Source organism: Bubalus bubalis, chromosome 9 (assembly GCF_019923935.1).
Source record: "Bubalus bubalis isolate 160015118507 breed Murrah chromosome 9, NDDB_SH_1, whole genome shotgun sequence".
Classification (NCBI taxonomy): domain Eukaryota; kingdom Metazoa; phylum Chordata; class Mammalia; order Artiodactyla; family Bovidae; genus Bubalus; species Bubalus bubalis.
The window spans coordinates 72796863-72813226 of record NC_059165.1 but is presented as its reverse complement, the minus strand read 5'-3'; the positions used below and the strand labels follow the sequence as shown (position 1 = coordinate 72813226).

The following is a 16364-nucleotide window of genomic DNA, read 5'->3' as shown; positions in this document are numbered from 1 at the left end:
ACAGGCTGGGGATAGAGGTGGATGAGCCCACTGCTGCAGACACTGGGGGCAAGCTCTGTGCCTCAGTTTCCTCGTCAGCCCTCATCCCTGAAGAGATTGCTGGGAGGGAGCTGGAGACCTTTGCCACTGTCGTGTAAAAGCTCTGGGTGCGGATAGCAACTGACATCGACCGAGCACTGTGCCTTTGTCCTTTTCCCCCTCACGAGCCCAAAAAACTGGGTACCATTCCCTGCTTTGCTGGTGGCTCAGACAGTAAACAATCAGTCTGCAGTGCAGGAGATCCGGGTTCGATCCCTGGGTCAGGAAGATCCCCCAGAGGAAGGCATGGCAACCCACTCCAGCGTTCTTGCCTGGAGAATCCCATGGACAAAGGAGTCTGGTGGGCTATAGTCCATGGGGTTGCAGAGTCGGACGTGACTGAGTGACTAACACACACACACACCCCAGTTTGCAGGCAGAGAAACAGCCTGGGGTTGGGGGAGTGGGGGTTACGGGCAGTCACAGCAGGTTTCTCAGCCTCTGCAGACTTTCCCAGCTCACCCCCTTGGCGCCTACAGACCAGGCACAGATCCCCTCCCCAAAATCACAGTCTTGAGTGCAGGGGATCCCTCCTTGGAAAGAGAGGGTCCCTGTGCCAGCAAGAGAGAAAAAGCAGTGTGGATGCCCCCTGGGCCCAAAGAGCCAGGTCACCCATTAGAAGCCCTCCATGGGTTTGGGGCTGCAGGTGAGGAGGGTAGTGGAGCTGGGAAGCCACTGCGGGAGGCACCTCCAGACCTGCAGTGGGCAGACAGGACCTCCACAGAAGGGGTAACTCACCCAAGGTCACCCTAGCAGGGTCTCTGAAGCATTTCCTTCCATATGCCCAGAGGCCCCTGTCGGTTGGGAGTGTATGTTGGGGGAAGTGACTGCAGCCCCGAGAGAGAGGCCCGGCCGTCAGGGGGCCTGTCTGGTGGGTGTGGAGGCTGAGGCTACTCTGCCCCCGACCCCTCCCCACCCTCCCCGGGTCCTGTTGTGGGAGCAGACTGCTGAGGGTTTTACTTCCACCAAAGCCTCAGAGCCAATTACCTGTGTAATTAGCAACAAATGACTTGTGGGATAGCTGTGGTTCTCAGTTAAAATTAGAAGGAAACCCATGTTCAGTTCTCCTTAAAGAGTGAGACTTTAGGCTCAGGCTCCCAGACACCCCGCCTGAGACCCACCACCCAGCAGCCCAGGCTCACCCCGATTCGCCCCTCCCCACTACAGGGGCCTCACCTGTCACACTGCCACCAGCGCCCCTTCACATCCGAACCTGCCACAGCCTCCCCCCGCTTCATTCACGTGCTATTTTCTCAGCTCCTACTAAGTGCAGGGGCCAGGAATGGGGAGCAAGCCAGAAGCAGCCCCCCAGGCAGCCCGGCACCAGAGGAAGGGACTCCTGACCCCTAAGCCCTGGCTGCTGGGGCCCTCTGCCTCCTCCAGCTCTCCCCTGGCACCTCCCCAGATCTCTGAACTTCTACCAGGGGAGTAATGAGCCCTGACAATCGCCACAGGCTGGCATTTTCGCCTTTGTCTGGTTTCAGGTCTCCACAGGTCTTCATAAGTCGGGGGCGGGTGTGGGTTGGAGAGGTGGGGAGGGCTGCTGCTCCTCCCGTTTTACACTGAGGGTTGGTGAGGGGCCCACTTAAGCAGCCCAGGTCACTGGACTGGAAGTGGCAGAGCCTGGCCCCACAGGTGTCTCCTCATGGCTTGGCCCTGGCCCCTGAGCAGGCAGGTGGCACCAGGAGGGCCCCCAAGTCCAGCAGAGCCCACCCCCCGACTCACCGGCCCTGTTTGCTCCTACCACAGGTGCCCAGCAGAGTGCCACGGTGGCCAATCCGGTGCCCAACCCGGTGCCCGGCTCCAACCCAGACCTGCTTCCCCACTTCCTGGTGGAGCCCGAGGACGTGTACATAGTCAAGAACAAGCCGGTGCTGCTGGTGTGCAAGGCCACGCCCGCCACGCAGATCTTCTTCAAGTGCAACGGGGAGTGGGTACGCCAGGTGGACCACGTGATTGAGCGCAGCACGGATGGGAGCAGCGGTAAGGCCAGGAAGGGGCCAGCGAAGAGGGACGTGGTGGGGGAGGGGACTCGCGGGGGGCATCTCAGCCCCCGAGGCAGTGGAGGCTCAGAGATGGGGCCCTGCTGCCCACCTAAGAGCAGAGGTCAGGGAGAAACTAACCAGCTCTGTGTGGGCAGGACCCCTGTGTACACACCAAGGCCTTCTCTGGGAGGCCTACCTTCACCAGACTTCATCACTTGGTGGGTAAAAGGGAAGCCTCACCACCAAAATATCCCAGGGAGCTGTGGATGGTGGGGCAGGTCCTGGCCGCTCCATCTGAGGGGTTGGTTGCCTGGTGAGTGGTGCCAGCAGAGAAAGGTTTGGAAAGAGTGGGTCCCAGATGACAGAAGAGCTCACAGACCTCAATTCCATGATGGTTTGTTGGTGCTGCTGCTGCTACTGCTAAGTCGCTTCAGTCGTGTCCGACTCTGCGACCCCATAGACGGCAGCCTACAGGCTCCGCCATCCCTGGGATTCTCCAGGCAAGAACACTGGAGTGGGTTGCCATTTCCTTCTCCAATGCATGAAAGTGAAAAGTGAAAGTGAAGTCATTCAGTCGTGTCCAACTCTTAGCGACCCCATGGACTGCAGCCTACCAGGCTCCTCCGTCCATGGGATTTTCCAGGCAAGAGTACTGGAGTGGGGTGCCATTGCCTTCTCCAGTTTGTTGGTGCACTCACTCCCTAAGCAACCACTCCACAGCTGGAGATACAACCCTGCAGAGAGGGTGGGCAGCACAGTGACCTCTCTATGAGTCCTGGGAGCTGGGGCTGCCCGGGGTGGGCGCTTCGGGGCAGAGACGTGTAACCCTGGTCAGGGCAAGAAGAGGGAAAGGGTGTTCCAGGCGACCTAGGAAAGGATACAGCGCCAGCAAAGGCCTGGAGGCAGATAGGCACGTCAGGGCTCAGCGGGAAGGGGATGGAGTGGGCGCCGGGGGCACTGGGGCCACCCAGGAGCCTCCCCCATTCAGCTCTGAAGTGAGGTCACAGTGCTGTGGGATTTCAAGCTACCGAGTGACATGACCGGTGCTGTGGGTGACGCTCGGGGCCCATGTGGAAGGCTGACAGGAGAGGCAGACCCAAGAAGTGCTCCTTCTGTGGGCCCCTTCATTTCCCTCCTCCAGCCCTGGGGATGGGGCCAGAGAGCCATTGTTTGGGAACCTGTGCTCTGAGAACAGGCCCAGTGAAGCTGACAACAGCCTCTCCTCCTCACTAACTGGACTCCAGTTAAGCTCATTTCTGGCCCCCTTCCCTGGTGGCTCAGACAGTAAAGAATCTGTCTGCAATGCGGGAGACCTGGGTTCTATCTCTGGGTCCGGAAGATCCCCTGGAGAAGGGAACAGCTACCCACTCCAGTATTCTTGCCTGGAGAATTCCATCGACAGAGGAGCCTGGCGGGCTATAGTCCGTGGAGTTGCAAAGAGTTGGACACAACTGAGTGACTTCACTTCGCCTTGATGCTCCGTGGAGCCCCCAACACATGCTGAGTCCTCAGGTTAAGCCCGGAGCCCCTTCCCACCTAGGCTCAGCCAGCCTGAGACACAGAGCACACGGATCCTGTGCTGGGTTTGGCCACCTGAGTGAGGTCTGAGTCATAGGGCCAGCAGAGGGCACCCAGAACAACTCACAGTGATGTCAGGAGCAGGCAGGAGACCAAGGCCCAGGGCGGTGGCCCATGCTCCAGGCAGAAGAAACCGGGCAGCCCAGGAAGGACTTCCGGAGTGAGGGCTGCCATCCATCCCCAGTCTTAAAACCACCTGGAATGCCTAGCAGGTCAAAGGACAAATGCAGGGCACAGCAGGCTGGCCAGAGGCCCAGGCCTGGGGCAGCAGAAGTGGAGGTGGAGGGGGTGGTCAGCGGGACAAGGAAGCTGCAGCCACATTGCACTGTGGGAGGTAGGGTTGGGCAGAGGGAGGCCAAGGGACGGGGCCCTGCCCTGGTGAACACAGAAGCTTGCACAAGAACGCAGGTGTGAGCAGACAAGCCCTGAGTCTGGGCAGCATGTGATTTAGTTCTCAGAGCCAGTCTGTCGTGTTACAGATGCTCTGACTCATCCAGGGCTCCAAACAGGTCTTTTGGTCCATAGAGGTCACATGCCATCCTACCCTAGAAGGGTCAGCGGGGCTGGTCTTCAGCAGGAGCCCCCAGCCAAGTCCCTGAGCCTACCTTGTCCTGGCCTTACGCACACCTGCTGCTGGCAGCAGCCTTCTTGCAGTCCTCAGGTGTCAGTGGAATACCTGCCATGTGCCAGGTCTGGGTGAGGGGCTAAGAATTTAGCCCGCAAGTCTCTTGGTGCCAGTGATCCAATTCTGCTTCTCACCCTTGGGAGGGGAATGGATAGGGTCCATGGCCTCTTTGGCAGGTCGGTCCCCTTCCCCCATGGGCCTCAGTTTCCTTATCTGTAAAATGGGGATGAGGAGGGGCCCCTGGCAGGTTGCTGGGGGCAGCTGTGAGATTTCTCATACCCAATTGGAGCCCAGCTCCAGGTCTTCCCTGTCTTCCTGCCCCATGCCCAGGGCCCTGCCTCACTTTGCAGCATCAAGAGTCCTCCTGCTGCTGAGGTAGGTCCCCCAGGGAAGGAACAGGTGAGGAAGAAGAAATCACCATAGCCTGTCTCCCTGCAGTCTTGAGGGCCTGTCCTGGAACCTCTTGGGATGTCTCCAGGCCAGCCCCCAACTGCTCACAACCTGTCCTTCCAGGCTTCCCACATACACCCCTCCTGGTCTCCTGCCATCGTGAGGTCTGGTATCCACGGCTTGGGTGAGACCCAGGCTCTTGCCTGCAAAGCAGTCCAGGCCAGTCCCACAGGCTCTGATGGCCTTGCTCCCTTCAAGCCAGGCGGAAAGCAGAGCTCACAGAGACACATCCCACCCATGGCCACCAAGGTCCCCTCCTGCTCTGAGCCTCCAACCTCAGGCCTCCCATGGCCAGCCCACTTGAATTTTCTTTGATCTTATTGACTTCTTAACCCAAAGCCGCTGAGTGCTTTGAGGCAAAGAGATCGGTTTCCCTCACCCACAAATGGATGCCCAGGCAGTGGGTGGCACCCATGATACACACAAACCCAATACCCTGACCCAGGCATGCTGTGGTCAGGCAGGCATGACAGAGGCAGAGGTCAGCCCAAATCTGGAGCCCTGCATGGGGGTGGGGATGGCTGAGTGGACACTCCAGGAGAGAGTATCTGGTCTCCCCTTTGCTTGCCCCCATTCCCCATCCAGGGGACCAGGGGGAAGGGACCAAAGCCTGAAAACTCTTAAACCCAAACCCACTGATAGTGTAAAAGTTGGAAATTTACCAGGTACTGGACTCTGGTCTGGGAGTATAATATAATTTATTGTGTGTTAAACAAACCAACTGATTATGAAAAGCAGTTTGGTAAGAAGGTACCCTACGCATTCACATGGCCTCAGAGGCCCCCACCCCCACCCCTCCACCTCCCAGAAACACTCAGCATGCACATACCAGGGCCTCCCCACACACCCAAGCCCTCACATGCCTGCACATACCCGACATGCTCCCGGGCCTGGACCAGCAGGGAACCCCACCTTCCTGCCGCCCTCCCCCAGGCTGGCATCTGCTCCCATTTACCAGGCAGGTGCAGACACAGCCGTGCCCAGAAACTGCTCCTGGGAGCCCGGCTGCTCGGCAACCTCCAGCTGGGAGGGCACAGCCCCTCACTTCAAGGCCCAGCCGGCTCGGGTCTCCCCCACCCCCAGAGCTTGTGGGGCTCAAGGGCGCTGCCTGGATCTAGAGCTCGTGGACAAACTTGGCCCTCATTTGTGGCAGCAAGAAGGAGAGGAGGAGGTGGCAGGACAGAAGAGGGAGGAGACAGGGAAGAAGAAATAGGAGCACTTTAAATTTAGTGCTGTTCTCCCTGAGCTAAGCTGCCTGGGTGGTGCGTGAGCTCCCCCCACCTCCCTGGGAGACTGAGCAGTCCTTCCATAGACCCGTCCACCCAAGGGAGGAAAAGCACCCGGTTCAGAATGTTCTGCAAGTCTCCCACCACTAACCCCAGAGGCTGAGAGGGAGGACCCTGTCTCTGCCCCCAAGTAGGGGCACAGCTCCTTCTCAGATGCTTGACAGATAGCTGGTGCCCAGGGCCCCTGTCCTATACACAGACCCTGTGAGGGACCCCTTCTCAGCTCAGCCCTCACCCCACCCCTAAGGACATTCACATCCAGCGCCTTAGAGTATGGGGCAGGCGGTGCCCAGAATGGAGGGATCTCCAATGATAGTGACCTCAGCCAGAGGTGACCCACCCATCTCCTGTGAGAACTCACGGTGTAAGGGGACAAAGGTGACTGATAGGAAAACCTGGGACCTGTGTGGGAGCTGGAGAGACTCATGAGGAGGGGTCTGGGCAAGGGTCAGGGAAAGACACGTTAGAGAAATTAAGACAGAAAACAGCCTCCTGGCTTGCCTGCTCAGCTGGGCCGATGCTCCTCCTGCAAGGCAGCCCTAATTGAATTTCTCTGTTAACAATGGAAGCACCAGCCTCTCTCCCTCTTTCTGATAAGCCAGTGACCCGAGGGAAATTGGGGTCAGGAGGAGGAGGAATTGGAAACAAACAGTCTTTTTTCACTCCTGGGGACACTAGTTTCAGCTAAGGGCCAGGGAGCTGGAGGAAGGCTGGGGTCCCCCCTCCCTTCTGGGTCCTCAGAGGCCTGGACACTCCCAAGACATCCGACACCTGGTTCTGGGTGTGGCAGATGTGCGGGGGCTGGGTACTGTGTCCACCCTTGAGAAGGGATCCTTCGGGCCCAGTCCATACAGGATAAAGAAGGTCCCAGACACCCATCACAGGCCAGCTTTCCCTCTGTGGGCTGTCTCTCCCCATCACCAGCGTTTCTCCTGGTACGAGGGGCACCCCTAGCAGGCCACCCCCCTACTCCCATGAACCCTGAACACATTCTGGACTCAGACAGCAGGCAGCCCTGTGCGCCTCTGTCAAGTCACTGCCTCTATGAGCCTGTTTCCTCATCCACAGAATGGGAGCAAATACCTCCAAGGGAGCAGACTGGAGAAGATAAGCCAGCACTCGGGAAACACTGTCTAAGCCCCAGGGGTCTATTATCATACTACATAATCACTGTCATTATCTTGTTAATAGCTGTTATTATATCATCACACATCAGGATCTACCTACTAACCCCAGGAGGCCAGCCAGATAACTCCGTGAAAGTGAAAGTGTTAGTCACTCAGTCGTGTCCGACTCTCTGTGACTCCATGAATTGGAGAAGGCAATGGCACCCCACTCCAGTACTCTTGCCTGGAAAATCCCATGGACGGAGGAGCCTGGTAGGCTGCAGTCCATGGGACCGCTAAGAGTCAGACATGACTGAGCGACTTCTTTCACTTTTCACTTTCATGCACTGGAGAAGGAAATGGCAACCTACTCTGGGACGGGGGAGCCTGGTGGGCTGCCGTCTATGGGGTCGCACAGAGTCGCACAACTGAAGTGACTTAGCAGCAGCAGCAGCAGCAGGTTCCTCTGCCCATGGGATTCTCCAGGCAAGAAAACTGGAGTGGGTAGCCATTTCCTTCTCCAGAGGATCTTCCTGACCCAGGAATTGAACCCAGATCTCCAGCATTGCATGCAGATCCTTTACCATCTGAGTCACCAGAGAAACCCTAGATCCCTCCTTACCTTTTGTTTTTACCCACAAAGGCCCCCAGGGCTGGCCTGTGTGCCTCACCCCTTCTGCCTGGGGTCCTTTAGAGGTCAGCCTCCATTGCCCCAGGTTCCTCTGTGACTTTGTCTCTGAAATAGCAGGAAACCCCTTTCCTGACTTTTTTTGACCCCAGGGAGATAGGCCTTGGGTGACCAAGTACCCACTCCTGACTTTCAGGAGATACAAAGGGACTTCCCCGGGAGCCCCTTCTCCAGGCAGAGGACTGCCCGCAGTGTCTGCCAGCTCCCCTGCTCAGCAGAGGGAGTGTCTGTGGTGGTGCCGGGACCCCACAGGGGACTGGACCATGAGGACTATGCGTGAGACAGGCCCTTGCTCCCCGCCCCTCCCCTCTCAGGACTGCCCTCCATGGAGGTCCGCATCAATGTGTCGAGGCAGCAGGTGGAGAAGGTGTTCGGGCTGGAGGAGTTCTGGTGCCAGTGTGTGGCGTGGAGCTCCTCGGGCACCACCAAGAGTCAGAAGGCCTATATCCGCATTGCCTGTGAGTCCGGGGCAGAGGGGCCTCAGGGTGTCACCTGGGAGGAGGTCCCATAAGAAATCCTCAGGTCCTGCCTTGACAGCTGGAGGGAGTGCTTACGGATGCCACCCAGCCACCCCCTACGTTCCCCTCGGGCACTGGACGCTTCTTCCTGGCCTGTGCCATGGTCTCTGCAGGACCAGCGGACAGGGTCAGCCAGGCTGACCCAGTGTGAGACACTCAGCCAGGGAGACGCTTCTGTTCTGCCCCCAGATTTGCGGAAGAACTTTGAGCAGGAACCACTGGCAAAGGAGGTGTCGCTGGAGCAGGGCATCGTGCTGCCCTGCCGCCCACCGGAGGGCATCCCCCCAGCCGAGGTGAGCCGGGCTGCGGTGCCGCTCCAGGTGGGCAGTACCGCTCCAGGTGGGCAGTGCTCCCAGGTCTCAGCCTGCCCTGCCAGCCCTCCAGGCTGATCCCCCCCACCCAGGGGCCACGCTCGCTCCAGGCAGGGCCAGCACAGTCAGGCGGTGCAGTGGCATGGCTCCCTCCCCCAGGTGGAGTGGCTCCGGAACGAGGACCTTGTGGACCCATCCATGGACCCCAATGTGTACATCACGCGGGAGCACAGCCTGGTGGTGCGACAGGCCCGCCTGGCCGACACGGCCAACTACACCTGCGTGGCCAAGAACATCGTGGCTCGGCGCCGCAGCGCCTCCGCTGCTGTCATCGTCTATGGTGGGCCCCGGTGCTGGCGGGGTGGAAGGGCTCCGGGCATAGGCGAGGCGCTGGGGTGCCTTTGCGGCAACCACACGTGGCTGGCTCCCTGAAGAGCCAGGACCGGGCCGACCGAGCTGTGGCCTGATGGGGAAGGATGGGGAAAGGGCTGGCTGTGGCTGTTGAGGAGTGGAAGGGCCTCTCTGAACAGAGGTGTTATTGGTGGCCGGACCATCCCTTGGCTTACCTGTGATCAGGGGACATGGTGCAGGAGGAGATGAAGGGACAAGATGGAAGTCTAAAAAAACAACATACCCCAGGGTGGAAGCAGAGTGACCCGGGCACCCCCAGGAGCAGACAGAAGGAAGGGTGCGGGAGTCACCCCGTAAAAGGCTGGGGTTTGGGTTGGAGGAGCGTGTGGGAGCTGCAGCTAGGGTTGGCTCTCCTGAGCACCTGCAGTGCCCACCGGGAAAGGGGCTGTGGAGCGGGCGCTGCCAGGCCCCAGGGGGCAGAAGGGCAGAAGCGTGGTCTCCCCTCCAGGGCTTTTCTCTCAGCCCAGCTGCAGCCTGCCCACTTCCAGCTCACAGCCCCTCTGTCCTGCTCTGGCCCCTGGGCCAGCGTGTCCAAGGAAGCCCCCGCTCCCTGACCCAGTCCTTCTCTGTCCGGCCAGTGAACGGTGGGTGGTCGACGTGGACTGAGTGGTCTGTCTGCAGCGCCAGCTGTGGGCGCGGCTGGCAGAAAAGGAGCCGGAGCTGCACCAACCCGGCGCCTCTCAACGGGGGCGCCTTCTGTGAGGGGCAGAATGTCCAGAAAACAGCCTGCGCCACCCTGTGCCCAGGTACCAGCGGCCGCCACCTCCCGCATCGCTCTTCACCACGCCATCTCCGTGCCCTGGCTCCATCGTGCCCACCAGCCTGCTCCCCATTGGCTCCATCCCACCCACCCGCACGCAGGGCCAGGCTCAGTCCAAGGCCAGGATGGGGTTCAGTGTGATCAGAGGCAGGGCTCAGTCTGTGTGCAGGCTCAGCCTCAGCGGAGGGGCCGAGTCACAGGGTCCAAGGTACCATCGGGACAGGGACAGTCCATGTGGGGCAGGGCCCAGCCTGGTACTGCAGAGCCACCTGCGCCTGGGATCAAGGGGTCATCGTGCGACCGAGGGCCCTCACTGCCCCAGGGCCAGGACGGCCCCTGGTGTGGGAGAGCCGAGCAGGCCCAGCGTCATTGTGCCTCCTGTCATTAGCATGCGTCATCCAGGCCCGCTGGACACCAGAGGGCTTGCAGACTGGCAGGCTTGGCCCTGGCCCTGGCGTTGCACCAGGTCTGGCTGCCCAGCAGGGCCATGCTGGCAGACAGCCTGGGCTATAGCTCCCTGGGCTGACCGTGCCGTCTCCTCTCTGTCCGTGTCTGTCTCATGTCTAGTGGATGGCAGCTGGAGCCCGTGGAGCAAGTGGTCGGCCTGTGGGCTCGACTGTACCCACTGGCGGAGCCGTGAGTGCTCAGACCCCGCGCCCCGCAACGGAGGCGAGGAGTGCCAAGGCGCTGACCTGGATACCCGCAATTGTACCAGCGACCTCTGTGTGCACAGTGAGTCCTTTCCACCCAGGAGCCCTCTTGAGTTTGCCGGGATTGGCCCTGCCCCGCCCCGGGGCGGTGATGGCTCAGGGAGTCAGTCCCCTGTCACAGGCTGCACCTCCTATTCAAAGCTCAGAACCTTTGGGGGACACCCCCATCCCTAACACACCCAACATGTGCCCACATACACCCCAATACTTCCCACACCTGCCCTGAGGCTTGCATACGTCAGTGGTTTTACCGTGCACACCAAGCCTCTGGGATTGTCTCCCAAACCCCTTCCCATCCTGTCCTACAGTTTTACCTCAGCCCCGTCCCCCAAGTGCACATCCAAGTCCTGTGGGGACACCAGGCTTGTGAGGCTTGTTAATTACAAGGCCATAACTAACAATTAAAGATCTCTGTTGGATTTTTTTTTTCTCTAGAACACACCCTCCCCCATTCTTTCAATTAAAAACCTAATTATCTGTGTCAATTCCTTTCTGATGGACATTTCTTTCATTATGCAAAACCCTTCTAAAATCAATATCACCTCCTCCGGGCAGTCAATCACTCTCTCCTCAGTCCTGCACCAGGCCAGGGGGTGGGGGGGGAGGGGAGGGATTGGGGGCAGGCAGAAGAGGAGAAGAGCCCAGCATCCCTGCTCCAGGTCCAGGGGTTGGCCAGGAATCAGACTGGCAGAATCCCTCACCCCCACCCCCTGCCCCAGAAAGCAGATTCCCTGCTTGAGGGATCCTAGGCGCTCACCCTCAGTCTCAGCTGCCCCTGGCCCCATGGCCCCAGAAGAACCAGTTTAGCGGGGCTCCAGGCAATGGCACCCCACTCCAGTACTCTTGCCTGGAAAATCCCATGGACGGAGGAGCCTGGTAGGCTTCAGACCATGGGGTCACAAAGAGTCGGACACGACTGAGCGACTTCACTTTCACTTTTCCCTTTCATGCACTGGAGAAGGAAATGGCAACCCACTCCAGTGTTCTTGCCTGGAGAATCCCAGGGATGGGGGAGCCTGGTGGGCCGCTGTCTATGGGGTTGCACACAGTCGGACACGACCGAAGCGACTTAGCAGCAGTAGCAGCAGGCCACCCAGGGAAGTGGCTCTTCCCCGCCTCCATTCTCTGTCAGCAGCAACTTCACTATGAATTGAGCCGGTGAGGCGTGCCGTCTGCCCAGAGTGACACAGTGAGGTGGTGGCAGATGCAGGACTGGAATGCATGCGTGCTGATATTTCATGCTGCTTGCTGCCACCCCCAGCGCTGATGCCCAAGGAGCGGAGGCCCCATCCCCCTGCAGTGTAGACTGCTCACCTCTCCTTCCTGGCCTCCTGCCCCCTACCCCTCTCAAGGTTGCACTCTCTCCCACAGCTGCTTCCGGCCCAGAGGACGTGGCCCTCTATGTGGGCCTCATAGCTGTGGCCGTGTGCCTCCTCTTGCTGCTGCTTGTCCTCATTCTTGTGTACTGCCGCAAGAAGGAGGGACTGGACTCGGACGTGGCCGACTCGTCCATCCTCACCTCAGGCTTCCAGCCCGTCAGCATCAAGCCCAGCAAAGCAGGTGGGGTGACCCCGCCCCCCCGCACTCGTGCTGGGGGCCTCCACGCCAAGAGTTGCCCACACAGGGCTGCCCCCACCACCCCCCGGCCCCTGTGCCACTCTGAGTCCATCTTGATCCTTGCAGACAGTCCCCATCTGCTCACCATCCAGCCAGACCTCAGCACCACCACCACCACCTACCAGGGCAGTCTGTGTCCCCGGCAAGATGGGCCCAGCCCCAAGTTCCAGCTCACCAACGGGCACCTGCTCAGCCCACTGGGCAGTGGCCGCCATACGCTGCACCACAGCTCGCCCACCTCGGAGGCGGAGGACTTCGTCTCCCGCCTCTCCACCCAGAACTACTTCCGCTCCCTGCCCCGCGGCACCAGCAACATGGCCTATGGGACCTTCAACTTCCTCGGGGGCCGGCTGATGATCCCTAATACAGGTGGGTAACACCCCTGGGTTGCCCCCAGGGAGCTCTAGGAGGCAAGACTAGCATGAGTCCCTCCTAGAGGAGGGCAGGACAGCCTTGACGTTCCTCCACTGCCTCTCAGCCTCACCGTGAGAGCTGGGCCAGCCCAGCAAGGAAGGAGGACAGAATACTGGTGAGGATCCAGTCTCTGGGACTGGCACTGAGACGGAGGCCAGAGCTGTCTCCCGTCTGTTGCCCAAGGACACAGTATTACTGTCCATTCATCTGCACAGCCAGCCAGCCTGTGTGTGCTGGGCCCTAGGCCCCAGGGAGCTGGGGGAACTAGTGGAGAGAGAGCAGAGGAAAAACATCCGGACAGGGGCTTTTCCACCCAGCACCTCACGGAAACCCCTAGGACATCTGAGAAAGAGCCACGGTGTCTGGTGTGACTGCCCGCTCCCACCCTGACATCCTCTATGCCCTCAGTTTCAGTGACCCTGCATGGCCCAGACCTCCTTGTCCCCCTCCAGCTGCTTCTGGAGCCTGCTCCCTAAATGCAGGTGTTTCCCAGAGCCCCCTCCCAAGGCCCTCTCCGCAGATCTCACCCACTCCACGGCCTCAGTCCCCGTGTCTGTGTAAACCACTTCCACTCCTCCATCCCCAGCCGCGGTTCTCCTGGGTGACGGAATCGCACGCCCAGCTGCCTCCTGGGCAGCTCCATCTGTATGTCTCACAGCACCTCAGGTTCCTCGTGCCTAAAACAGCACTGTCTCCCACCCTCCCCCAGAACCTCCTCCCTCCCCGTGTTCCCTACCTCAGGGACAGCGCAGTCGAGTTGCTCAAGACAGAAACTGGGAGTCACCTTGACCTTCTGCTCTTCCTCACTTGTCCCCCTTCACCTCCACCCCAGCTTCATTCATGCACCGATCACATTCTTCTTTCTTTTCTACTGTGCCTGCCTCCTCCTGCTTGTCTTTCCTGCGGCCTCTCCTGGCCTAGGCCACCACACCTGCCTCTCGTCTGGTTCACAGCCGCAAGCATTTACTCATAGGAGCCAGACTTGACCATGTCCCTTTCTGGAGTTTTCACTTTCCCCCTCAAAGCCCGCATGACAGAACCACAAGGACTCATCCCTTGGGGCCTCCCCTCCCCTACACGCTTCTCCTGCACTTGGTGGCCTCGTTGTCCTTTCATGAACCCAAATACACTGGGCTGCCCTTCCCATACACGGCCTCTCTGCCCCCATCCACTAGCCTAACTGCTACTTCCCCTTCTGGTCTGGCAGCTCTCCCTCTCTCTCTCTGCTTCATGATCTCCTTCAAGGGGGCTGCTAGGAGATGGTCCTTGTCAAGATCTTAGAAAAGGGCAGGCACCTATTGGGTGCTCAGTGACCATCTGCCCCTCAATTCCCAGTGGGGTGGTAGCCGGGGGGCTCTGCGCCTCTCTGCTCTCACCCAACACCCAGCATCCTTTGCTGCCATCCACTTACCTGTTTCCCTGTGGGCTGAGCACTCCGTGAGAGCAGGGCTCATGGTTTTCCCTCCGCGTTTGCATTCGCTGAATAAGTACCTGCCTGAGCATACCCCACCACAGAGCACTCACACATGGGTCACTCAGACCATCTGTCACCACCCTGGCAGCTGCACCAGGGTGAAGTGGTGGTGAAGTGGGCAGGAGCCACAAATCCGCCACTTCTGGCTTCACTCTCCCTCCCGGGCCCCAGCAGATGCTGCCCCTTTAGACACTGATACAAAGGTGAATCAGCCAGACAGGACGCATGTGCAATGGGATCCAAACTAGGGAGGGCTGCCAAAGCAGGCAGGGTTGTTAAAGGGCCCAGCCCCACCCACAGGGGGCCACTGCCCAGCACAGACCAACAGAGCTGAGGTACCTGCCCAGAAGTGGTCGAGCTGAGGGGGGAGGAGAGGAGCTCAGGGAGACCAGGAGGATGGAGCACCCAGAGGCACAGCTGTCGGGGTGGCTTCAGAACAGCAAGTATGCAGGGCAGGCCAGGCCCAGGGCCAAGGGCCTTAACTATCAGGAGCTGGGCTTATCCTGGAGGCAGGGCAGGTTTTAAGTGGATGATGAAGGAGGGAGGTACAGCATCCAGAAGTTTCTGTACCCAGGCTAACTAGGCATGCATTGCCCACATGAGTTCCCTCAGCTTTGTGCCCACTGGCCAGCCTGGCAGTCCCAGTGGCACCTCTGTTCCCAGGCCAGGCTGGCACCAGTCAGTCCTCAGAGGGAGGCTCAGGGCGGGGCTAGCAGAGTGGGGCATTTGGTGGCTCTGCAGCCCTAATAAGCTCCGGCCCCCTCCTCTGTCACAGGCATCAGCCTTCTCATCCCCCCGGATGCCATACCCCGAGGAAAGATCTACGAGATCTACCTCACACTGCACAAGCCAGAAGACGTGAGGTGTGGGCATGGGCCCTGCTGATGGGGCTGGGTGGGTCCCGGCCCTGCCTGCTGTCACCCTGGTGCCCCTGCCCTCTCCCCCACCTAAGGTGGAGTCTGCTCTGGCCTGGCCCAAGGGAGGGCAGGGTAAGGGGTGGGGGCGTCCCTAAGTGCCACTCAATTCCACAGCCCTCTCCTCAGGCTCCCAAGATTGTCCCCCTGACGCCTTTCCCTTCCCACCCATATTTCCCCACTTGAGGTTGCCCCTAGCTGGCTGTCAGACCCTGCTGAGTCCCATCGTTAGCTGTGGGCCCCCTGGAGTCCTGCTCACGCGGCCCGTCATCCTCACCATGGACCACTGTGGGGAGCCCAGCCCTGAGAGCTGGAGCCTGCGCCTCAAAAAGCAGTCCTGCGAAGGCAGCTGGGAGGTGAGCCCGAAGCCTCCCCCATCCCCCCAGGCTCAGAGTGGAGTCTGCCTTCCTGCCTGGCCCCTAGGCCCTGCGCCCTCCCCAATTTCTGGCCACTCCTTAGAGAGGCAGCTGGCCAGGAGGTTACCCATTGGGTCCTCAGGCTGCAGCTGGCCACGACCTGACCTGTCGGGCCCTGCCCACAGGATGTGCTGCACCTGGGTGAGGAGGCACCCTGTCACCTCTACTACTGCCAGCTAGAGGCCGGCGCCTGCTACGTCTTCACGGAGCAGCTGGGCCGCTTCGCCCTGGTGGGAGAGGCCCTCAGCGTGGCTGCCGCCAAGCGCCTCAAGCTGCTTCTGTTCGCCCCAGTGGCCTGCACCTCCCTCGAGTACAACATCCGAGTCTACTGCCTACACGACACCCACGACGCACTCAAGGTACCTGCCACACAAAGGCTGGGCCAGAGGGCTGACCGCCCCTGGCCCTGGGAGGGGGGCAGTAGAGAGGGCGCCCCTGTGGGCTTGGCTGACACCTGGGGCACTGCAGGAGGTGGTACAGCTGGAGAAACAGCTGGGAGGACAGCTGATCCAGGAGCCCCGCGTCCTGCACTTCAAGGATAGCTACCACAACCTGCGCTTGTCCATCCATGATGTGCCCAGCTCCCTGTGGAAGAGCAAGCTCCTCGTCAGCTACCAGGTGAGGACACTCGGGGTGCTGGGAGCCGGGCTCGCCCAAGCCCGGCTCCCCTGACACCACCTCTCCGTAACCCCCCCGCCCCCAGGAGATCCCCTTTTATCACATCTGGAATGGCACACAGCAGTACCTGCACTGCACTTTCACCCTGGAGCGTGTCAGCCCCAGCACCAGTGACCTGGCCTGCAAGGTGTGGGTGTGGCAGGTGGAGGGCGATGGGCAGAGCTTCAACGTCAACTTCAACATCACCAAGGTGGGCCGCACTGCATAACCTGCTCCCCACTCTGGTCCTACCCGGCCCCCCAAGCCCATCTCCTAGAAACCACGTGGCACTTCCTCCAAGTGCCCCGAGGAGGGAGGTGTAGATGCACATGTAGTCAGAGGTAGATAGAGCCTGTGGGGCTTGGG

General features: G+C 60.1%; 1 protein-coding gene across 2 annotated transcripts in view; it reads left to right on the top strand.

Annotated features, from left to right (window-relative positions):
• The window catches only part of UNC5A (unc-5 netrin receptor A), a 65707-nt gene that overhangs the window by 47319 nt on the left and 2024 nt on the right, over positions 1–16364 (top strand). Inside the window, exons 2-14 of one of the 2 annotated variants that reach the window (XM_025292968.2) lie at positions 1828–2061; positions 8111–8254; positions 8504–8607; positions 8785–8965; positions 9615–9782; positions 10364–10528; positions 11878–12066; positions 12190–12492; positions 14787–14874; positions 15113–15281; positions 15467–15700; positions 15810–15959; positions 16045–16209. In XM_025292968.2, the coding sequence (XP_025148753.1) occupies positions 1828–2061; positions 8111–8254; positions 8504–8607; positions 8785–8965; positions 9615–9782; positions 10364–10528; positions 11878–12066; positions 12190–12492; positions 14787–14874; positions 15113–15281; positions 15467–15700; positions 15810–15959; positions 16045–16209 (2294 nt within the window). The remainder of the gene's footprint in view (positions 1–1827; positions 2062–8110; positions 8255–8503; positions 8608–8784; positions 8966–9614; positions 9783–10363; positions 10529–11877; positions 12067–12189; positions 12493–14786; positions 14875–15112; positions 15282–15466; positions 15701–15809; positions 15960–16044; positions 16210–16364) is intronic. The other variant, XM_025292969.2, reaches the window with a different exon arrangement.